We start from the raw sequence: 24,823 nt of genomic DNA on the forward strand, positions 1-24,823 counted from the left end.
CAGTATTTTGAGTTGTATGCCCCTCGTTACACTCCATAGTAAAGTGCCTTGTATTGAATGGGACATTTATTGTAAAACTAAATAATGAAATAACTTTACATTCTTCCTCTTTTGGGATTCCCTATTTCTGGATGCTCCTGTGTTCCCTCTCAGACCTTCCCACCATGGGAGCTGCTCTCTGAGCACCTGCTCATTGAGTTGACCACAAAGGTGGTCAGAAAGCTGCAAGAAGAGAACATTTGAGCTTTAGTCTAGTATATATACATATACATATATATATATATATGTGTGTGTTCATGGGTTTGTTTATTAATTTACACTGACCCTCTCCTTAAGTTTCACATTATGCAAAGCAGATTTATAGATGTATATGCCCATGGCTCTAACCTTTTAAACCGATGTAACAAAAGGAATGATAATACTCTTACTTCTGTATTTCTGGTGTTTTTCCGGATAGTAATTATCAACTTCAGGTTGTTGTTAACTTGTGTATATGTTCCAAGGAAAAATATTCTAGCCGTCCATATTTAGAGGTCTGGGTAAGTTTGACATTTAGCTGGACAAATGCCAGGCTTTTGAAAGTCCTGCTTATCTGACTGCTCCTAACATAGCCAAATACATTTTCAGCCAGCTAAAAACTTAGCTTGCTATGTCAGGGGCAGTCCAGGAGTGTCCCGGGGTGGAGAAGTCTTATCCGACTAAGTGAACCAGATAATGCCAATTTTCTGCATTATCCAGCTAACATATTGGGCTAACTTTGTCAGCTGAAGTAGTCCTAAAGTTAGTGGGCCAGTGACTGAATATGGACCTTCCTAGATCCTACTAAATACAAATCAGTCTCTCAAAATCAATTATGAATTCAAAAATGTATTGATAGATTAGTCCTGCCATGCAATATAAATTCACATTGTCTCAACATTTGCCTGTCTGAATTCTGCAGTCACTGCCATTCATAAACATTTCATGCATTTGCATACGTTAATATAATGCAGAAACCAATGTATATTTTATATTACCAAGTGCCTTTTGTCTTGGGTTTGCCCTTGTGTATTTTTACTGTAACCACAAAATATACTAAGCTGTGGGCTGTAAACTACAATTTACAGCACTTAGCAACTGCTAAAGAGAAACATATGTTTGATGTCTTCATGCAACATCGATTTCAGAAGTTCATTGCACTTGATTTATTGCTTATAGACTCAAACGTGCATCAAGCCTGTTGTACCTTGTCTTGTGAGAAACTGCAAAGGAAAACTACTAGTTGGTATGCATTTTATCAACTTAGACAAAACGCAGAGCTTGTATGCTCAAATAGTTGAGCTTTGGTTCTCGGGGGACAGGCAGGATGACAATCCTCACATGAGGATGACATCAGTGGGAGCCTGGCACGAAAGCTTAACTTCAAAGCTTCTTGAAGCTTTGAGCATGGCGCACTAGACGTGTACAGTCCTGATCACTTTCTCGCATCCCATGCAGGATTCCTCAGTCTCATCTTCACCGCGGAGTCTGTATGTCACAGTTCAGCTCTGTTTCATCTGCTGCAGTGGAAAACTTCTTTGGAGCCACAGGAGCTGTCTTTCTCCAGCCTCGTAATGTATCTGTTCTGGTACCCAGAGGCGCGATATTGGTCAGATTTTGGCCCTCCATTGTGTCATTTCATTTTGCCTCACTTGTTTTTCATCCAATGCCTCAGGTAGAGAAGGTGGCGAGTGGCTTTGATAAATCATAGATGTAGTTGGTCCCAGACAAAGCGCACAATATCTTGGTTTGCTCCTGTGTTTGACTATGACTCCTGGAGGACATTGTTCCTGGTGGAAGCTCATAGAGAGACTTTTTGGGAAACTTAAGCCCAGCCAGTCAGCATCAGCGACATTGACCTTGATGGACCCAGGTGCTACACTGGCTGCTGGCGGTGCATCAGGGAGGCATCGCTGTCTCTCAATATCAAGCACCAGGAATAGGGGGAGAGATTTTTGTCTATCTCCTCCCAGCTGAAAGAAGTGCATTCACTTCTTTGGTACCAGCAAGTTCTGATTATGTGCATCTGGACTCCTGTGAGCTGTAGTGCCTGACCTGGAAGTTTGTATTTTTGGTGGCAATCACTATAGCACTCAGTCAATGAGTTCCAGGCTGTTGTGACTTATCCCTCTTTTATATTAAGTTTTTCAACAATACGGACTGGTTCTCGCTCATGTCATAAGTTCCTGCCTTGGCCATAATGCCTCTGTATCGCTCCATGGTGAGACCGTACCTTGAATACTGTGTACAATTCTGGTCCCGTGTCTCAAAAAAGATATAGTTGCGATGGAGAAGGTACAGAGAAGGGCGACCAAAATGATAAAGGGGATGGAACAGCTTCCCTATGAGGAATGGCTGAAGAGGTAAAGACTTTTCAGCTTGGAGAAGAAATGGCTAAGGGGGGATATGATAGAGGTGTTTAAAATCATGAGAGGTCTAGAACGGGTTACTGTGAATCAGTTATTTATTCTTTCGGATAATAGGACTAGGGGGCACTCCATGAAGTTAGCATGTGGCACATTTAAAACTAAATGGAGAAAGTTCTTTTTCACTCAACGCACAATTAAACTCTGGAATTTGTTGCCAGGGGATATGGTTAGGGCAGTTAGTATAGCTGGGTTCAAAAAAAGGTTTGGATAAGTACTTGGAGGAGAAGTCAATTACCTGCTATTAATTAAGTTGACTTAGAAAATAACCACTGCTATTACTAGCAACAGTAACATGGGATAGTTTAGTTTTTGGGATCTTGTCAGGTTCTTATGGGCTGGATTGGCCACTGTTGGAGACAAGATGCTGGGCTTGATGGACTCTTGATCTGACCCAGTATGGCATGTTCTTAGGTAGTATGAGACTGCCTTATTAAACTAGTCAAATGTCCTTCCAATATTTGTTCAGTCCAGACATCCACAAAGGTGAATGGATGTTGCAGGCCAGTCTGGATTTTAAGAGAGCTTTGGTCTTCCATCTGGAGTGGACTGAAGCCCTTAAAGATCCACAGCACACTTGTTTGTCACCAACAAACCTGGCATTGCCATTGCCAGCATCCCTATTTCTACTTGGCTTGGCACATCTGAAAATGGTGGGCAATATCAAGGCATAGTGTCAGAGCCATTGCGGTGTTGGTAGCCAATTTGAGATCGGCCCCCATGGAAGAGATCTGTAAGGCTGCAACATGGAGTTTGCTCCATATTTTCACATTGTACTATTGCTTGAACAGGGACTCCAACACAAAGTAGATTTTGCTAGTCTGTCCTGCAGAGTCACTTTGAGGTGTAGACCCCAACTCCGTCCCTCCTAAGGTCCATTGTATTGGGTCCAGGCTGCCCTACAGGTTAAAAAAAAAATCTGGGGAAATAAAATTATAAAATGGCCCATTGTCACAATTCCTTGGTCATTTTTCCCTTTTTAATTTGGGCAGTCTAACTTGTTGTTCCCCACATGTGAGGAATGTCATCTTGCTTGTTCTTAGAGAAAGAGTTGCTTACCAATAGTAGGTATTTCTAAAAGCTTTGAAGTTGAATGTCCTTGCCATGTTCTACAAGTAAGCAACTCTGCTATCTGAATTTGTTCAGAATATCTGAAATCTTTTTCAATTTGAAATAAGTTAATGACTTTAAATGTAATTAAATTAGCAATAAGAACACTAATGCAGTACTTGAATGCTATGTATTTTTTTTTTTACCTTTTATCTCTGCCTGTACAGAATTAAATTTCTCTAGGACTCCAAGACTTAAAGCTTTCAAATTACACTGTTATCCTCCACTAAAAAAAAATGTGGTATGAAAAAAAACTGTTTCGCTGCTGCTATGTATGGGTGCTAAAATAACTTTTTTAAAGTAAGCTGAGCATTTTAATTTCTTTCATTCAACTATCAGGGTAAGGAGAAAGTCAGTGCCAGGTTTAGAAAAATCATACTTTTTTTCTTGTGAAAACATTAGTGAGTAGAATTTGCAGTTTAACATAAATTTATGATTTTTATTAATCAGCTGAATCATACAGTGCACTTCCAGTGGGTAACAATAATGTAACACAACTGGTGTATCATTAAAACAATACAAAATTTAAAATGCACCAGAAAAATAAGTATCTAAACACAAAATGAATGATATTCGAAGACATTTATCTAGATAACTTATCTGGATAAATGTTGGTTTCCATAGTGGTGCCTGTTATCCATATAAAATTTATACAGGTAGATGGGAAGAATTTCAGGGTGGAGCTGAGGTAGCCAGATTTATCCCACTAGCTCCGATATTCGGCGTTAACGGAATGTTTAATATACATTTGATAAATTGCCTTTGTTTTTGAACAGATAGATGTACAGTAGCTAACAATTGTTTGGCTAACTGTGAGTCTGGCCAAGTAGAGGGTTAGTTATCCAGATAATTTTATCCTTAACTAACTATATTCAAAAGAAAATAGCTGGTTAAGTGGCAACATCTAAGTTTAAAAAAAACCAAAACAAAAAGCCAAAGCAATCCATTCCCCACCCGCCAAAACCCTCTGTGCCACTGGGATTGCAGTATTCTTGTAGTGCATTCCTAGCAGCTTCCAGTGTTGCTTTGACAGCAATACTGGAAATGTTCGCTGCTGGTGTTGCTGTTGGCTTCCTGCATTGCTTTGACAAAGTAATACTCTTATCAGGATAGTGGTGTACTTATGCTGCAGTCCTGGTGGTACAGGAGTGTTTGGAGGATTGTGAGTGGTCAGAGGAAAGGTTTTGGTTTTTTTGGTTTGTTTTTTTTTGCCAGTCCTTGCTGTGGGGGAGGGATGGTTGTGATAGGCCCAGAGGCCTTTCATTTTGAGGGAAAAATCTTTGGGGAAGTGCTGAGGGAGGGGTAATTGGGTTAGCAGGCCCTACTCTTTTTCTCACTTGGACTAGGGTTGGGCTGGCAGGCCTGCTTTGCTGGTTTTTAACATTTTATTTTTTGTAGATGGTCACCATGTAACAGACTGTATTCTTTTAAATATAGCTAGTTAAGGTGAAGTTATCTAGGTCCACATACCTGGAAAATTTTGAAACCTAACAGGTGATATTCAGATATAGCTGGTTAGGTTTTAAAGTTCTCCAGCTATGTTTAAAGGTGAATTTTTTAAAAGCCTGACGTGTGCTAAAACCAGGCGATACGCGAATACATTGTGCCAGTGTGCGCTGAGTGGATTTTTAAAGGCGCCTGCCTGCGCGCATTTGTCGCGCTACGCACACAAATAAAAAAAAAAAGAAATTCCAAAAAAGGGGCAGGGTGTGGGCATAGTCTGGGTGGGTCATGGGTTGTTCCTGTATTTCAAATACAAATTTGCGTGTAAATATTTACGCACACAAGCATGTGCCGGGATCCCCTGCAGTGTAACTTTACTTCTGCTATGGGTGGTGTCTAAGTGATAAGACCAAAAAAATTCAGTGGGTTTTTAAGGGACATGGCTAACTGGAGAAGGGAGGCTATTTAACAAGGGGGGAGGGGGTGGATTTAGAAAGTCCTATTCTTTATCTGGGCGAACTGGGAATGATCTGGGAAAATGGTCAGTTGTGTCAACACTCATGGCTTTTTCAATCTCCCCACTTATGCAATAGAAGCTGCATTCATGCACATAGGTGCATGCCCACTTTAAAATTGCACTCCCATGTACGCGATCAGCCTATTTTATAACGTGCACGCATATACGCGCGTATGTTATAAAATAGCTGCGCCCATGATAGTGAGCCAGCAAATACACACACATGTGCGCCTGTTTAAAAGTTACCGTCCTAGCCAGATCACTTTTATTCAAGGGCATTCAGCGTGACATTTATCCCGCTGAATATCCCTGATAACTATCCATTTTCTGAGTTTTTAAATATTGACTTCATCAAAAATAAAACTAAACCAGGGCCAAAAATAACACATAGCAACCTTTTTAGCAGAAATTAACCATAACAAGTGGAACATTTAAATGGTGTCAGATTTGTAACTATAGTGGATGTTAGGGCTCATCTTTTATCTGGAAATTTTGAGCAGGGTTGCCAACTCAACTTATTTTTATTTAAAAGAATTTATATCCCACACCCATCAAGGTTCAGGCCGGTTTACAACAGAACGTTCATAATATTTAAACATAAATAAAACAATCTAATAAAATAAGATACACAAAAAGATGTCATAGATAAAACATTAAAATATCGTGAGGATTTACCACAATATGAAAAGAGGTTAGTTGCTATTGCAAAGTTATGGAAATGCCTGATTAGATAGTAATTCGAAAGAATTCAAAAAAGCTTTAAAGCTTTTTTGAATTCTTTCGAATTTGAGAGAATTCTTAGGTTGGGGGTATTGAATTTCAGAGGATAGGTCCTGAGATGGAGAAAGCCTATTCAAGTGTTATGACTAATCTTGTTGACTTTGGTGAAGGAGTGTTTAAAAATTTTAATTTGGGTTACATTTTTTTTAACTGACAGCTGGCTGCTAATGAGGTATTCTACATAATTATTGCCCTCGAGGCAGCAATATGATTAACGGTTATATATTTGGGCATTACCATTGTGGGTAATCATCCTTAAAAACTGACAAAAGTATAGTATCTCTTCAGTTCTGATGTACTGGACTAAGAATAATGGAAGCTTAGAGTCTTATATGCTAAAAACTAACTGCAGTGACCAGAGACTTGGTAACAGATGACCCAGCCAGAAAAGAGAGAACAGCTGCAGGGAAAAGGAAGTGGTGAGTTGGGTTGGTTTTTTTTGGCTTTTTTGGGGGGGGTTTTTTCCCAAAGGGGAAATTTTAAGATAGGAAGGAATCAACTAGAAATTTAGCATAAAGTAGGAAATGCTTAGTTCAGTGGACAAGCCTATTTACCATCTGGCTTATTAAACTCGTAATGGTTTTACACATTAAAATAACATGAAAAGGAGTTCCATGTTCTCTAATTTCATCCTAAAATTTTTGTACATTAGCAGCAAACTTGACGGCATCCTTTGGTTCCTTCCTTCCCATAAGCGTATTCTTTTCTTGAAAGCTTTTCAAAATAACTGCCTTATTTGATGTGAGGAATGGACTGCTAGCTCTTGCTGTCTCCTGTTTACAGGAGTGTTGTAACTATGGGGCTGATGCATTAACCCACAGAACTTCCTGTGGGTTAGCAGCATTGTTCATGTGAGGGTGGGTTTTTTTTTTTTTTTTTTGTTATGCATGCAAATTGGCTGTGGTAAAAAAAAAAAAAAAATCTTCTGCACAAAACAGCTTTGCAAACACCAGCCTGCAAGGACATCCTTGCCTGCTGGTTTTCTCAGAATTCTGAGGGTAATTTGCTGCTTGGTACAAGAGTGCATCGCAGCAGCTCATTCTCTCAGAGCTCTAGTACACATTTTGCGTGCGAAAGCTTGCACATGTGCAAGGGAGGCCATCTTGCAATTAGTTTCACAAAGGGGCAGAAGCCAGCTTTTTGGCCTTTTAACACGTGTCTGTCCCCTTCTGCAAAACAAATTGGACTTTAGTACTTAGGCCTCTGTTTGTTTTTTTATTGGGTGATTTCAGGACTTGCTTTCATTTTTTGAGAAACATTTATAACCATGTAGAAAATAGAATTGAGAGAGGGTCTGTGGAACAGCTTGCTATGACATTAATCAATGGACTGAAGTCACTGACTGCTGGATGAACGTTTTGTCCTAGGGTATTTTAATTATGTATGCATTAGATAAAGAGTGTGTACATGTTCTGGCCACTCTGTTATCAAAAGATCTCTCTCCATGTTATTCTGGTATTCATGCAGTTCTTGCTTGCCTGTTACATGTATGGACATGATGCTTACATGGTCAAGATCAGCACCTCTAGGTACTTAGAAACATAGAAATGACGGCAGAAGAAGACCAAACGGCCCATCCAGTCTGCCCAGCAAGCCATGCAGTTTATCCATTTTTTTCCCCACCCTTTTTCTCCCTCCCACCCATCACTATTGGCTTCCAGCACCCTCAGGCTCCAACTCCCTTCCACCCCTCCACCATGCAGAGAGCAGCGCCGTATCCGCATCCCAGTGAACATCCAGCTCAATCAGGGGTAGCAACCGCCGCAACAAGCAGGCCACACCCCTGTCCCATTCTCTTACCCACCCCTGCTTTGTTTGTTTGTTTCTTGTTTTGTTTTGTTTTTTGGAGATGGCAGCCCTCCGTGAAGGCGGAACACCAACCACTGGCATCCCGATCCGTGAATGCCTCTGTGGCTACTGCCGCTCCGTGCAGTGTTTTGCTGCCTGAAGGTGGAACACCAACTACTGGCCACTGGCATCCCACTCAGTGAATGCCTCTGTGGCTACTGCTGCTCCGTGCAGTGTTTTGTTGCCTCCTCTTTATTTACGCCCACTAGACTTGATGGATCCACAGTGTTTATCCCATGCCCCTTTGAAGTCCTTAACAGTTTGACTTCACCACTTCCTCCGGAAGGGCATTCCAGGCATCCACCACCCTTTCCGTGGTGACAGGTAGTTCAGAATAGTAGAAATAAGCAGGTTGAGCCTTTGCAAAAATATAACCACTGTTGTGTCATTGGTACTGAAATATACAACACTGGAGAACATTAATGGTTTTGATTTAAAAAAAAAAAAATGTAAGTGCACATAATCTATGCAGTTTTTCCTTTCATTTATCCAAGGACAGACATATGGATGGAGCTCTGCTTTATGAATAGGGCCTGTGGTTTTTCCAGTCCTCATGGAATGGCATGAACCAGACGTGGACGGGCAGGCAGGCAAATGGCATGAACCAGACATGGACGGGCAGGCAGGCAAACCAAGCACAGGAGGACCCTCTCCTCCATCTCCCATCGATCTTTCTTGGTCCCTGTCAAACATTCTCCTTAAGCTGAATGTCCTTCCTTTCTAGGGTGGCCAAATTTTCCACAGACCTGGACTGGACCCTTGAGGGAGAGAAAGTACCCCTCATTTGCATAATTTGCTCCCAATGCCTTTATACCTGGATTCATTTTAAGTACTCTCCACTTCCTGCTATTCATGCACTTACATACACACTTTCTCTCTCTCTCTCCCCTTTCTCTCTCTCGCTCTTATACAGACAGGCACATGCTTGCGCTGTCTCTCCTTTAGACTTGGCCTCTCCATACAAAATTCACTTTCACCCAGTGACAAGTCAGAGACTGAGTACAAGTCTGCCACAGCATTGATTCACCCTGCATCTTTACACCCTGCTAGCAAGTGATCCTCCATGAGATCCCAGCTCCATTAATCTCACCGACGGTCAGATACATGAACTCCTGGTCTGCATCTCCTGCCATTGGCTGCATGGCACCATGGCTGATTGGCTGACGCATCTGCCCCTTACACAAGGGGAATGAAATGATTGGCAGGAATTCTTGAGTGACAGGGGTCTTCCTCCTTTGGCCACTTTTATGGGGCCGGTTGGAGTTTGCCGATCATCCTCTGTCAATAATGCCTCTGTATCACTCCATGGTGAGACCGCACCTTGAATACTGTGTGCAATTCTGGTCGCCGCATCTCAAAGATATAGTTGCGATGGAGAAGGTACAGAGAAGGGCAACCAAAAATGATAAAGGGGATGGAACAGCTCCCCTATGAGGAAAGACTAAAGAGGTTAGGACTTTTCAGCTTGGAGAAGAGATGGCTGAGGGGGGATATGATAGAGGTGTTTAAAATCATGAGAGGTCTAGAATGGGTAGATGTGAATCGGTTATTTACGCTTTCGGATAATAGGAAGACTAGGGGGCACTCCATGAAGTTAGCATGGGGCACATTTAAAACTAATCGGTGAAAGTTCTTTTTCACTCAGTGCACAATTAAACTCTGGAATTTGTTGCCAGAGGATGTGGTTAGTGCAGTTAGTGTAGCTGTGTTTAAAAAAAGGATTGGATAAGTTCTTGGAGGAGAAGTCCATTACCTGCTATTAATTAAGTTGACTTAGAAATTACCGTTGCTAGTAATAGCAGTGGCTAACATGGAATAGACTTAGTTTTTGGGGGTACTTGTCAGGTTCTTATGGCCTGGATTGGCCACTGTTTGAAACAGGATGCTGGGCTTGATGGACTCTTGGTCTGACCCAGTATAGCATGTTCCTATGTTCTTATCCTCTCTCCTTCTGAATGCAGGGTTAGCCACAGTCCCTATAGCAGACCAGACATTAGTGTCTGGTTACCTTTTGTAAACAGACACTGTACAATGAGTTTAAAAACCAGTCTGTCTGGTCCAGAACTGGGTAATTGGCCACCCTACTCCTTTCTCCTCAACTATTCTGATCGATCCTTCTCTCTTTTCTGATCAAATCACTAAGATCCATTTCCTCCCACCCAAAAATTCTCAAAGGACAAAATAAATTATCCACACGTAAGGTCAGAAAACAGTTTTATTTATTTTTTTTTTTTTAAAGTAAAACAAAATGTACCCTATGTAATATGTAGATGTGCCAGAACATTTCCTCAATGTCAAACGTTTTTGCAGAATTTTCTAACTCTTGCCACAGAGTCTATCATGGAACTGCGATTATGATGAATCGTGATAGGGTGCTTTTGTGAAAATCAATTAACAATTGTGCAGCTGCAGCTTTCTCAAGTCTTTATCTCTTTGTGCAGGCTTGAGGATGAAATCTTAAACCAGGAGGTATTTAAGCATGTTGCAAGCAGATAAAAGTGCACATAAAAGTTCTGCGGTGCTCATTCTGCGCTCCTTCTCGTTTTTACAGGTATCGACATCCTGAAACTGGTTGCGGCCCAAGTTGGAAGCCAGTGGCAGGATATCTACCAGCTGCTCTGCAATCCGAGCGAGCGGGAGGTGGCTGCCTTCTCCATCGGCTATTCAGCAGACCATGAGCGGGCCTATGCAGCCCTGCAGCAGTGGACCATCCGAGGCCCGGAAGCCAGTCTTGCTCTTCTCATCAGTGCTTTGCGCCAGCACAGACGCAATGACGTGGTGGAGAAGATCAGAGGTCTGATGGAAGATACAGTCCAGGTATTGTAACTGTTTCTTACCTGCTCTATCTTAGTGTAGAAAAGATATATGCCATTTACAATTTAAGGGGTAGTCTTTAAAATGTTTTACATGCATAAACCCCAGGAGCAAGTGTAACTTTCTGCCTGTACTGGGCCAAATTTTGTTAAAACAGCACGTGGCAGGAAGGTGACTGTGGATGGTCAGACAGATGACCAAAGCTAATAGGTACTTTCATAACCAATGAGGCTTGCCTAAAAACGGACTTGGCAACACCACACGCAAATGGAATTTAAAAATGTAGCACCATTTCTAAGGTACCCCATGTACTTGGTAACTAATTTATATATAGTGATTAGGAGAGATTGCCAGGCACATTCAATTATTGCATCAGCAAGTTTGTACTTTTTTTTTTTTTTTAATACATTTCCAGAAGCACAGTACATTTTATTTTATTTTTTTTTCATTTGAGTAATAATTAACTTTAAGTAGAAGGGAAGCACAGCCTGAAACAATTTTAGAGCGGATACAAATGTCATGTTTTCCTCGCAGCCCTTTCTGCGTATCCTTGCTTATCCCACGTGAGCCTGTTGCACAGTCTCTTGTTTCCTTTTGCTCTGAATAATGAAATACTTTTTCTCTTGCATTCTGTTCCGTGCCCCATCCAACTGCTCCTGCCCTGATCTAAACAGAGGATCAGATTCCCCCAGCCTTTTTCCCGTAAAGCACTTAGTGTACGTTTTCACTGCCAGTTCATGTTAAAAGACAATTACGCAGCTATCTAGTGGAGGCTGGTTGTAAGGCGGAATAAAGATGGCATTATATTCATCTCAATCCAATGACAGAGCATTGTTCTAGCCAATTCCAGTTCCTGATCCCATGTGCAGCAGATCACATTGAGGGAAACCCTGGTGACGCAACAGTTTGGTACATGCGTTGCCAAAATAGTGAGGTATGGTGGTGCTAAAATAAAAGGAGAGTGAAAATATAATGGTAATAACAGTAAAACAAAACAACAAAGTATAGAATAATCACACTTTCGATGTCCCCTCTTGACCGAGATGATACGTTTTAAAATCCTGAATAGAACATCGGGGAAATCCAACTTTTTGTGCGGTTGAGATTTTGTCATTACTGTGTAACATGAACCAAATTTTAAAATATTTCAATGAAACAATTAAAATTTCTCAGTATTCTAGCAACCTAGGGTCACAGACTGCAGCTGAATTCAGTCCACATGTTCCTATTTAAGTGTTATTTTTTTTCTGATTGAAAACCTGTTAGGTTATAGTAAGCAAACAGTATTTCTCAGGGCAAATGTTTTTACATTTCCATATCTACTTTGGCCAGATTATAAAGTTTCACTCCCTCATAGAACACTTTTTTTAAATAAATCACCTTGTCAATAGCCATGCCATGAGGCAGTGTGTTCCTTAAATATTTTACATATAATGATAGTACAGGGCAGCTTACATGGTCGGACTGATAAAGATGAAGTAATTAGGAAGATGTTTTGGTTTTTCATTGGTTAAAAGCATCTTCTTCCTTTTACTGGCAAATACATCTTGTTCCCAAAGTTGCTTTACTGAACAGAGAGCTAAAAGTTGATTTCAGGCAACTGTTGTGGTTTTCATTTACTGCATATTAAGAAACCAAAGAAGTACTTTAAAATAATGCCAAATTTCAGATTAGTGAAAAGACCCTGTGGTAAGCAGTCTGCCTCTATATAAGATGTCTGGTTTGGGTGTAATTTTAGATCTCTGTCCCTGATGCTTGCAGCACATGGCTTTTGAGAAAGAGTCTGAGTACATTGCTCAATACGTGCACTCAGTGACTGCCAAGGATCGTGATAAAGTTGACAAAAGACTATGTAGTCTCCAGGGTCACTAAGGATTACATTGGGATGATCTGCCAGGGAGGGGATTCAGAAGATAGAAATTATGCTGTAATATGGCCTTCCTGATACTTCAGCCCTGTACCTCATTCCTTCCTGTTGCAAAAGGTATAGTGGAATCTTAGGTTTTTGATTTCTCAGAGAGGCGTCCACGTGACAGTTGGAAAGGACTGGGCTGTTAAGGCATTAGCAAAGAAAAAAAAATGGTGGAAAGTGATAGTTAATATTTGTGGTGTTGCAGTGTCTGGAGACCTTGTCTGCTCTCTTCTACCATCTGAAAGTTTCCCATTGGCCTGGAGAAAGTACAGTGGGATCAACGATAGATTATTGCAGACCTGTGGTTTTAAAAAGAGAATTTTAAAAAACTTTGCCAACTTAAGAAACAGGAAAATGTAGAACGTTAATGCATCAACCATCTGTTCCGATGATTTAGATCACTAACTTTTGATTTGTATAAGACAATTGGAGTTTGGATGCAAGGTGTGTGTGTCCCGTCCCCCCCCCCCCCCCCCCCCCACGTGACATAGTTTCTATGAAACAGTCCGTGTCGGGGGACCATTGACTTGCATTAAAGTTTGTGGCTCTGCCAACACATCGTAAGAATTGCTTAAATATCTACAATCCTTTGAAAAATGTGATGGACACTTTAAACTCTTCAAACCTTCCTCTGTTTAATTGTTGCTGGCCAGTTTAAGAAAAACATGCCATCCTATGGCAATGGCAGCTTAATGACTTGCTTTCTTTATGAATGATGTCACTTAATTTAAAATAAATATTTAACATTTTTCTTTAACCACATATAACCAGGATTAGAATGGTTGAATCTTGAACTAACTTGATGTATACAAGTGTAATTGGCAACTAAAAGAGTGCACACTGGTTTTAAATGACTTATCCAAAACCAGTGTGATAAGCAATCGCCAACCAGGGGAAGGACATTTTATTTCATCAAAGCTTCAGAGTTCCTGTGGTGATGCACATGCAGAGTGAGTTTATGAAAATGAGAGCAAGGATATTGGGCAGGGGGTGGGGATATGAAAACGATATTAAGGAATTCAGCCTACAAATACTAGGGCTGTGCATTTGTCCAGGACAAATTAGGCAATTTCAACACAATTGCCTAATTCTTCCTGGTTTGGGGAGCTTGAAAGGCGAAGGAACTTTCCCCGAAATTTCGGGAAAAATTCGTTTTCAGGTTTAGTGCGCACTAATGAAAAAATGTTAGCACACTAACTGGGAGTTAGCGCGCACTAAAACAAAATTTGAGGAGACCCGAATTTCAAAGGCCCGAACCGCGGGAAATACGAAATCCGAACAGATAGGGATGTGCAAAGTTCGAACCTAACAAATACTTCCATGTAACTGCTTGTCTGTTTTGGTACTCTATTCTCTCATACCAAATCATTACTCTTGAGTTCATCTTTCATGATTTAAGTAACATGTTTTGGTGTCATTCTTTCATTTTCTTCATGCTTTTGCTTCTCTGGAAATGGACACCATTGTTCGAGGGTTTTTTCTTTCATTGTTTAAAACAGGGTGAGGATAATTTTGTAACAACCTGCATAAATTTTGAATTGGACACGGGTGCAAGTTACATCAGTTTTCAAAAGGAAGGTTTGCACAAAGTTTTCTCCTTTTAAAATTACCTCAACAAAACTGCCCTTGCACATTTACACTTGCTAATGTGTGCGCAGGAAACGTTTCGAGATAATTTATGCACATGCTATGGAAATTGCAACTGTCTGCATATAAGTGCCAATCTTTCCACAACGCTGCCTCCAGGAAGGCCTCTGCTGACGGCAGGCTAACTTACAGGCTATATGCGCATAAGATTATCTGTACATTGGGTGGCCAATTTCATAACAAACCATTTCCTGCCTATATTTCACTATATATGTATTTTTACTTTTCAGACATGTAGAGGTCCATATCCAGAGACATGTAGCTAGATAACTAAATTATCCAGTTAAATGAATATTTGGGCACTTATCTGGCTACATTATAGTCGGATATCTTATTATCAAGCTAAAATTTAGAAGGATAACTTAGGGGAATTTTGGAGAGAAGTTAGGTTAGCTGGATAAGATATCCGGATAACTCTGGTATTGAGTTAGCCAGATAACTTATCTGGTCACACCAAAGAGCTGTCTTAAAGTTAGCTGGATAAAGTTATCCAGCTAACGTTAAGATAGCCGGCTATATTCAATAGTTTTATCCAGCTAACTTTGCTATTTGGATGGCAACTGAATATGGACCACCTTGTTCCTGCATTTTTGTTAGTATAGGTCATGAAATATAAAAAACATGAACGAAGAAAAAAAAAAAACCTCATGAAATATAGGGCGTTGCTATATTTTAAATCTTTTCCCATTAAAGAAATGTGAGCTCTGATAAAGCTGGATCAGAAGTTACAAAGAGAAATCCAAGCTAGTTTTCCTCTTCCATAGGCTTATTTGCCATGTGTGCCTTTCTTGACTGGATAGTAAGCTCTATGAAGCAGGTTTTATATGTATTTTTACAGCGCTGCATATGAAGTGGTGCTTTAGAAATTATAAGTAGTAGTACATGTGAAGCTTGTTTTCATCCTTGCTGGGACTGTAAGCATTGTGTTGGAGGCAGATATTTGTAGTGCCCTAGTTAGTGGGGTGATGCTAGCCTTGCAGAATGTGGCTGACTCCTTGGGTCACACGCATGGTGGCACATACAGTGTTCTATTATATCAAGTCAAGATTTTGAATTGCTGACTTTTAAATGTAAGGCATTGCAGGGCTTATGCATATTCATTTTTCCCCCTTGGAAATATTTTATGTATTATTCTGGTTAGCTATGAACAGTAGCTCTTGTGTTTCTTAGTCTTTTTTTTGTTTTTGAGAGGTTAGAGGGGATTAAATTGTTTGATGAAATATTTGACTTAAACTAATTCAACAACTTAGTGTTCCTCTGAACTGAATGTCCTGGACCGGTGAAGATGCTGAGAAGGCACTATTGTATGCTTCCTGAATTTTGAAAGGCTGGAAAGGATACAGATTTGACATTGGAGCAGAGTGTATTGTGTTAAAGCGATTACCTTTTCAAATGAGATTTCTCTGAGGTGCAGGCTGTAGGAGTCTTTGACGGTCCCCCTTCACTTGCAGCAACGAGCGATGGGGGTGATGCGACCTTGCAGATGGGCAAGAGCTCATCCAGACAAGGGAGTCAGGGTGGGGGGGCGGGGCATCCAGGTGAGGCAAAATAAGGAGGTAAACGACCCTAACAAACATGGATTGGAGGAAATGGATACAGTGATTCACAGGGAGTAGTATGATAGGGGGAAAAGGATCAGCAGGAGGGGAGATGTGTCAAGAACAGCTAGTGAAATAGTGACTTAAAAATGCCACGGTGCCTGCCCCCCCACCCGGGGAGGAGGGAAATAAATCCTTGCACATTGGCAACACCTCGTGGCTGGATTTGGCGGAGGACCTGCCGCTGCAGTGACTAGGCGAGGTGAGTTGGGAGGTGAGAAACCTTTCACTGGATGGCTGCAAATGAAGGCTCATTTCCTTAGTTTCCAGCCCTGGTTCCCACTTTGCTGGACGTTCAAAGGAGCAGGAGGAAACGGTTGGTTCAAGGAAGAAGAGGCTTGTGTATAATTTGCTCGTTAGGCCTTGGTTTATGTTGTGAAACCGGAAAAATCTGAAACGCTGAGGGAATCGCGTGAAACCATGGATTGGTTCTTTCACTCATAGCTGCATAGGTTTGTTAACTGTTTGTTCTTGCAGCTGCACTTGCATAATAATTATGCCACTGTTTATAAGTGTTTCATGCTGAATAGTGAATGTCTGCACGCTAATATTGCTAGGTTTGATATTTATTTTTTACACAGATTATTTTTACACTTTTGAATCTCTATTCAGAGCGATTTACAACATAAAATAATGCAATCTGCATACATGATATAATACAAAGTTTAATAAATAGTCATGTAAAATCCAAACAATAGTACCTTTTCCCCCAGGATAGCCCAATATTAAACCAATCTATTCATCCAATAATATATGAAATAAATGTACATAATCGCTACGCAGAAAGAGACAATCACTGCAGAAAAGTAAACATGTATAACCAAATAAGATCAGCAGTCAAAGGCTTGCTTCCAGAGTCATGTCTTGATCTCTAGATGAAATGTCAGATAATCATTCTAGTCATAAATCTCCTTAGGAAGACTGCTTCATAAATGCGGCAGTTTTGAAGGAAGGCCTATGGATATTAACTAACTGTGCTTTGGTCACGCCAGGAACAGAGCGCAAGACTTCTTGAGAAGATCTTAAACCACGGGCCAGAATATAATTACTTTCCGAGCGTCTAGACAGATGGACTCTGGGCCAGTGGGCTTATGCTACCCTGCTAGCAGATGGAGACTGAGACGGAGCAAGCTGACGTCACAGTATATATAACCCTTCAGTGACCCTAGCATGCCAGTATTCTCAGTCTCCAGGAGATGGTGGGCGTGCATCTCTGCAGAGAAGATTAGAGGCACATGTGCAAATGGATAGAAAATGTCTGATTAACTTTCTTCTCCAGTTCTGGAGTTCATTGAATCGTAATATGTGCTGATCTTAAAATGCCTATTTAATGATGTTCCTTCTCCCACCTTCTGTGGCCTTTTGTATGGTGAGGTCACAGGGGTGCTGTACACTTGCTGTATCTAAAGGTAATCGGATATAGCTCTTCCCACTTGGGGAGGATGGTTATGAAACCTTCCCACTTGTGTTGTGATAGCTATAAACGCTTACTGAACAAGAATAACGCAGCTTGTGTTTCACTAGTTAATTTACCATATGGTAACCTAAATGTTTCCAAGAATGTGTTTTTGTTGAGTCAACTTGGGTCTAAACACATGTTTTGTTTTTGTTTATACTTTTTCCAAAATAGAAAGGAATTATATTATATGATCTTGTGTTTTTTAAATTCTTCATTTCCTTGTTTGGAGAAGCAGCTTGTGGGCATGGTGACAACTCCACTCTTAGTTGGCTGCAGTCCAGGTCCATCAGTTCTGACAAGCTCTGGGTGAGGAGCCTTAGCCACCCAGACTGGTAGGAGAAGAAAATGTTGCTTAGATGCTTTATTATAATGCATGATAAGTACATGAAAAGCAACCTTTCTTCATTCTTTCAGCCTCACTCTTGGGCTCTACCCCAGACAACTGTTCCAGTGCCTCTGTGCATCTCATTGCTGCGAGCTCATGCGGGGTATGGTATGACCACCACCACCAGCCGAGGACTGGTGCAATGATGGAGCTAAGTGAGTTGGGGAGGGGGATGTAAAATGGAAGAAAAAGCCTCTGGTAGTTCAGGGTCTCAGATCTCAGCTCTGGTTCCACCTGAGCTGGAAGCCCAAAGGAGCAGGGGGAAACTGCCAAGCATCAAAACTTATCTTTGATGAAGGAATAAAGGATGAGCTACTCTTACTTATCCACATGTGCAATTACTCTTCTTTTCCCCCAGCCACTGCAGCAAGCTGCACTGTTACTCCCTGTCCCGGTAAGAGTGCTCTTGCACACATTGTCTCTCTTAGATGCAGGAACTGGAACACAGAGAAATTAGTTTTTGAAAGAAAAGTATGTAACACAAAATGGTTCTTTATAGAGTTAATGTTGTATTCATTTGCAGCTAAGAAGGGGGTAGGTAAGCTGTAGGAAATTGTCCACTAGTATTTCAGGCTCACTTTTGTAATTGAATATCCAGACACACAGTCACAGTGGACACCTGACTTAAGGGAATGTGTGTTTGTCACCAGATGAGTCGTATGGAAGGAAGAAGATGCCATTAAGTGCCTGTCGAAGCTCCAAGCCCTGTCCTTGATGACTGGTACCAGGGAAAGTAGAGATGCCTTTGGCAGAAAGTGTAAAGCAATCCTTTTTTTTTTTTTTTTTTTTTTTTATTAATAATGACTCGTTGTGAAGCTATTCCCAGCCTCTTTATATAGAAACATAGAAATGACAGCAGAAAAGGACCAAAACCATTCATCCAGTCTGCCCAGCAAGCTCATAGTAGTGTCAAAAGTATCAGGCTTATTGGTCAAGGGCATCAACAGCCGCATCAGCAAGTTGCCCCCACTCCTACTTGTTTTCCCAGACCTCAAAATCCAGTAACCTCATTGGCTGCTGTCTGAGTCTAATTCCCTCCCTGGCTGTTTTTTTCCCCCCCTACCATTAAAGCAAAGGGCAATATTGGAGCTGCACCAACAGTATGAAGACCCACCGGCCAAGGGTAGCAACCGCCACACAGCATGCACTACCCTCTTCATTTCCATCCTTTTAGTCCCTAGGGATCCACAGTGTTTATCCCATGCCTCTTTGAAATCGTTCACTGTTTTTGTCTTCACCTCTTCTGGAAGGGCATTCCAGGCATCCACAAACCAAGAAATGTTTCCTGATGTTGGTTTTGAGTCTTCCTCCCTGGAGTTTAATTTCATGACTCCTAGTTCTAATTTCTTTCCAATGGAGAAGGTTTGATTGTGCATAAAGACTTTTCAGGTATCTGAAGGTCTGTATCATATCTCCCCTGCACCTCCTCTCCTCCAGGGTATACATATTTAGGTCCTTCAACCTCTTCTCATAAGTCATTTGATGGAGACCTCCACCGTTTTTGTCACCTTCTCTGGACAGCCTCCATCCTGTCTCTGTCCTTTTTGAGATACGGTTTCCAGAACTGAACACAATACTCCAGGTGAGGCCTCACCAAGGACATGTATGAGGGCATTATCATCTTTTTCTTACAGGTTTATTCCTCTCTATGCAGCCCAATATTCTTCTGACTTTAGCTATTGCCTTGTCACATTGCTTCACCATCTTCAGATCACTAGACACTATCACCCCAATGTCCCTCTCTTGTGCCCTTCACCCCCCTATCACAGACATCTCTTATGGATTACCACATCTCAGATGCATGAATCTGTACTTCTTGGCATTGAATACGAGTTGCCATGTCTTCCACCACAGTTCAAGCTTCCTTAAATCACATCTCATTCTCTCTACTCCTTCCAACGTGTCCACTCTGACAGATTTTATTATCAACTGCAAATAGACAAACTTTACTTTATATCCCTTCCACAATGTTGCTCACAAAGATATTGAATAGAACTGGTCCCAACACCAATGCTTGCGGCACTCCGCTTAACACCATTCTCTCTTCAGAGTAGGTTCCATTTACCATCACATGCTGCCTTCTATCCATCCACCAGTTTGTAATCCACGCCACCACCTTGCACTTACTCCCAAGCTTCTCATTTTATTCATAAGCCTCCTGTGCGGGCCCCTATCAAAAGCTTTGCTGAAATCCAAGTAAACCACATTGAGTGATTCCTCCTGCTTTCAGGTATCATAGAAGCTCACACTGATAAAATGAATATTCAAAGGACGCTGTTCATGCCTGTGGGTATTTTATGCATACTTTGCCAGGACTGCCCTGGCCATGCCTCCAGCACTGCTTTTTTTCCCCCTAATAATGGGGGAAAGGGGGGAGAGAGAATACAATTTTCAAAGGGCTTTTACTGCAGAGAATCCCTCTTAAAAACTGCCTCCACAAGACAAGCATGCTGGCTTGCATGCTCTGCTTCCAACCGAATCCCTTGATGCAAGTAATTTATTTTTTTTACATATCTTTGCAATCTCTTTGAGAGGCAGGCTATGGTTTGTGTTTCATGCCCATTTCATCCTGGTATAACTTTTTTTTTAAAAATTTTCATCAGCTATTATCCTCATTGCTTATATAGTATGCTTTAATTTGTAACTGAGTAAAATTCAGAGCTGCAAATAGCAGCCTAAAAGATTATAGTCTGCTACTGTGTCCTACGTGTATAGGTCCACAATAGCTGTAAGATACAAAAGTATAAACTAGATTGGCAGACAAGCATTTCAAGGCCTATCTAATCCCCGTGCTAAAGCTGACTTTGCTTCCTCTTCCTTGGTTTCTGTGTGCTAATAATGTTTTTGCCTCTTATTTCTTCTAGGAGTCTTGACTTGCTTTCACCATCTTTCCTGTGGGGATATGCTGTCTTGCATTTTTCCTACATCAGTCTCCTTGCAGCCTCATATCCTGACCCCTTCTTCTAGAATTTTCTTTCTTCAGAAATATACTACCTCATCTGCATAATTTTTTTTTGCCTTTTGAGATATATAAATATCTCTAGTATATCCTCCTGTTTCCTTTCCTCTAGGTTATGCATATTTAAGGCATTGTCACAACATAAGAACATAAGAAATTGCCATACTGGGTCAGACAAAGGGTCAATCAAGCCCAGCATCCTGTTTCCAACAGTGGCCAATCCAGGCCAGTACCTGGCAAGTACCCAAACACTAAGTAGATCACATGCTACTGATGCCAATAATAGCAGTGGCTATTTTCGAAGACAACTTGATTAATAGCAGTTAATGGACTTCTCCTCCATGAACTTATCCAAATCTTTTTTAAACCCAGCAACACTAACTGCACTAACCACACCCTCTGGCAACAAATTCCAGAGCTTAATTGTGCATTGAGTGAAATAATTTTCTCCAATTAGTTTTAAATGTGTTACTTGTTAACTTCATGGAGTGCCCCCTAGTCCTTCTATTATCCGAAAGTGTAAATACCCGATTCACATTACTCATTCTAGACCTCTCATGATTTAAAAGATCTCTATCATATCCCCCCTCAGCAGTCTCTTCTCCAAGCTGAACAGCCCTAACCTCTTCAGCCTTTCCTCATAGGGGAGCTGTTCCATCCCCTTTATCATTTTGGTCACCCTTCTCTGTACCTTCTCCATCGCAACTATATCTTTTTTGAGATGTGACCAGAATGGTACCCAGTACTCAAGGTGCAGTCTCGCCATGGAGCAGAAGAGGTATGACATTTTCCATTTTATTCACTTCCTAATAATTCCTAGCATTGTTTGTTTTTTTTGCCTGCCACAGCACACTGAGCTGACTATTTCAATGTGTTATCCACTTTGACGCCTAGATATTTCTTGGGTTGTAGCATCTAATATGGAGCCCAACATTGTGTAATTATAACATGGGTTATTTTTCCCTAAATGCATCACCTTGCACTTATCCACATTAAATTTCATCTGCCATTTGGATGCCCAATTTTCCAGTCTCACAAGGTCTTCCTGCAATTTATCACAATCTGCTTGTGATTTAACTACTCTGAACAATTTTGTGTCATCTGCAAATTTGATTCTCACTCATCGTATTTCTTTCCAGATCATTTATAAATATATTGAAAAGTAAGGGTCCCAATACAGATCCCTGAGGCACTCCATTGTCCACTCCCTTCCACTGAGAAAATTGTCCATTTAATCCTATTCTGTTTCCTGTCTTTTAGCCAGTTTGCAATCCACGAAAGGACATCACCACCTATCCCATGACTTTTTACTTTTCCTAGAAGCCTCTCATGAGGAACTTTGTCAAACGCCTTCTGAAAATCCAAGTATACTACATCTACCGTTTCACCTTTATCAACGTGTTTATTAACTCCTTCAAAAAAAGTGAAGCAGATTTGTGAGGCAAGACTTGCCCTGGGTAAAGCCATGCTGACTTTGTTCCATTAAACCATGTCTTTCTATATGTTCTGTGATTTTGATGTTTAGAACACTTTCCACTATTTTTCCTGGCACTGAAGTCAGGCTAACCAGTCTGTAGTTTCCCGGATCGCCCCTGGAGCCCTTTTCAAATATTGGGGTTACATTTGCTATCCTCCAGTCTTCAGGTACAATGGATGATTTTAATGATAGGTTACAAATTTTTACTAATAAGTCTGAAATTTCATTTTTTAGTTCCTTCAGAACTCTGGGGTGTACACCATCTGGTCCCTCTTTCAGTCATTAGTTCAGATTTGATCATGTTACGATCACTATTGCCAAGTGGCCCCACCACAGTTACCTATCACCAAATCCTGCATTCCACTAAGAATTAAATCTAAAATAGCTCCCTCTTTCATAGATTCCTCATCTAATTGCTCCATGAAGCAATCGTTTATTCAATCCAGGAATTTTGTCTCTAGCATGTCCTGATGTTACATTTAGCCAGTCAATATTGGGGTAATTGAAATCTACCATTATTACTGCACTGCCAAATTGGCTATCTTCTTTGATCTCTTAGGATTTTATCATCTGATCATTTTGGCCAGGTGGATGATAGTATACTCCTATCACTATACTCTTACTCAATACACATGGGATTTCTACCCATATAGATTCTACTGAGCATTTAGTCTCTTGTAGATCTTTATCCTGTTGGACTCTATACTCTTCCAGACATAAAGTGCTCCACCTCCACCAAATTGATCCTCCCTATCATTGTGGTATAATTTGTACCCTAACATAACACTGTCCTATTTTTTTTATCCTCCTTCCACCAGGTCTCTGAGATGCCAATTATGTCTTTCATCATTCACTACTATATTCTAACTCTCCCAGTTTACGTCTTAGACTTCTGGCATTGGCATACAGAATTTCAAAGTGCAGTTTTTGTTTGTATTAAAAATCTTTTTTTCATTTGATATGGATAATTTGGAATTCTTTAACTCAGGTGATTCTTTACTTATAGGCACATGGATTATGTTTGCTTTTAATGGAACTTCTCTGTTGGGATGCCCTAACTCTCCTGTTTCATTAGTATCCTTCAAAGATACATTCCTCCGAACCATGCACTGCTGAATGACTGTCTGCTTTTTCCCTTGTTCTAGTTTAAAAGCTGCTCTATCTTCTTTTTGAAAGTTAATGCCTGCAACCTAGATCCATTCTGATTAAGGTGGAGCCTGTCCTTTTGGAAAACTCTCTCTCCCTTACCCCCAAAAGGCAGTCCACTTCCTTTCAAAACTGAATCCCTCTTCCCTGCACCCATCGTCTTATCCATGCATTGAGACTCTGAAGCTCTGCCTGCCTCTGGAGACCTGCACATGGAACAGGGAGCATTTCAGAGTATGCTACCCTGGAGGTTCTGGATTTCAGCTTTTTACCTAAAATACTAAATTTGGCTTCCAGAACCTCCCTCCCACATTTTCCTATGTCGTTGGTGCCCACATGTACCACGACAGCTGGCTCCTCCCAGCACTGTCTATAATCCTATCTAGGTGACGCGTCAGGTCTGCTATAATCATAAAGCTTGCGATGCAGACCACCATTTTGATGAACCTCTGCTAGATTGCCTCACTACTGTATCTTTCCAGAGGTGTGCCTTCTAGAATTTATTTGACTTATATTCTGCTTTTTCAGGTACTTGTAGGTATTTCCCTGTCTCGAGAGGGTTCACAATCTAAGTTTGTACCTGAGGCAATGGAGGGTGAAGTGACTTCCCCCCCCCCCAAGGTCACAAGGAGTAGCAGGGGGATTTCAGGCCTAGCTTACCCTGGTTCGCAGTCCACTGCTGTAACCACTAGGTGGCTCCTCCATGCCATAAACCTCCAGAAGTGGTCTTACCACCATTTTTTCCCCCCTCCTTGTATGCTCTAATATTTCTCTGGTTCTTGTCATGGTCTTATATACTATTTAGCCACCTTGAGTTCACTTAGATCATTCTCCTGGCTGCCTATCAGTACCCCCCCCCCCCCCCACACACACACATATACTTGTACCATGAACATTGGTATAGAAAATAATTTAAATAAATAAATACTGCTCCTAGGTTGCTGTATCCCAAACATGTAACTTTGCATATTTTTCAACTCTTATCAACTATTTCTTAAGCTTTTTTAGATCGTGCAATTTTCCCACTTACTCTAATTGGTATTAACTGCTACAAGACATCTCTTCCCTGCTAGCCCCATTGTAACATCTTATATGAAAATATTAAACTGAGCTGGTTCCGGGATTTTATTTAGTGTCCTTAACCAGGGCGCCTTATGCAGCAACAGATGGCCATAGGCTGCAGTGTATATAAAAATGTGAACATAGAACCAGGAAGTTTTGAGACCATGTGGAACAGAGGTTTCAGTTCAGTTGTGAAAACCATTAAGGGGTGTCTTTTTATTT

At 41.0% G+C, this 24,823-nt stretch overlaps 1 protein-coding gene across 2 annotated transcripts in view; it reads left to right on the forward strand.

Annotated features, from left to right (window-relative positions):
* The window catches only part of TNFRSF21 (TNF receptor superfamily member 21), a 146,962-nt gene that overhangs the window by 77,291 nt on the left and 44,848 nt on the right, over window positions 1-24,823 (forward strand). Inside the window, exons 4-5 of one of the 2 annotated variants that reach the window (XM_029596053.1) lie at window positions 10,694-10,959; window positions 17,106-17,458. In XM_029596053.1, coding sequence (XP_029451913.1) covers window positions 10,694-10,959; window positions 17,106-17,177 — 338 coding nt within the window. In that variant the 3' untranslated portion in view covers window positions 17,178-17,458. Of the gene's footprint in view, window positions 1-10,693; window positions 10,960-17,105; window positions 17,459-24,823 lie in introns of those variants that run through there. The other variant, XM_029596052.1, reaches the window with a different exon arrangement.

Source organism: Rhinatrema bivittatum, chromosome 3 (genome assembly GCF_901001135.1).
Source record: "Rhinatrema bivittatum chromosome 3, aRhiBiv1.1, whole genome shotgun sequence".
Lineage (NCBI taxonomy): Eukaryota > Metazoa > Chordata > Amphibia > Gymnophiona > Rhinatrematidae > Rhinatrema > Rhinatrema bivittatum.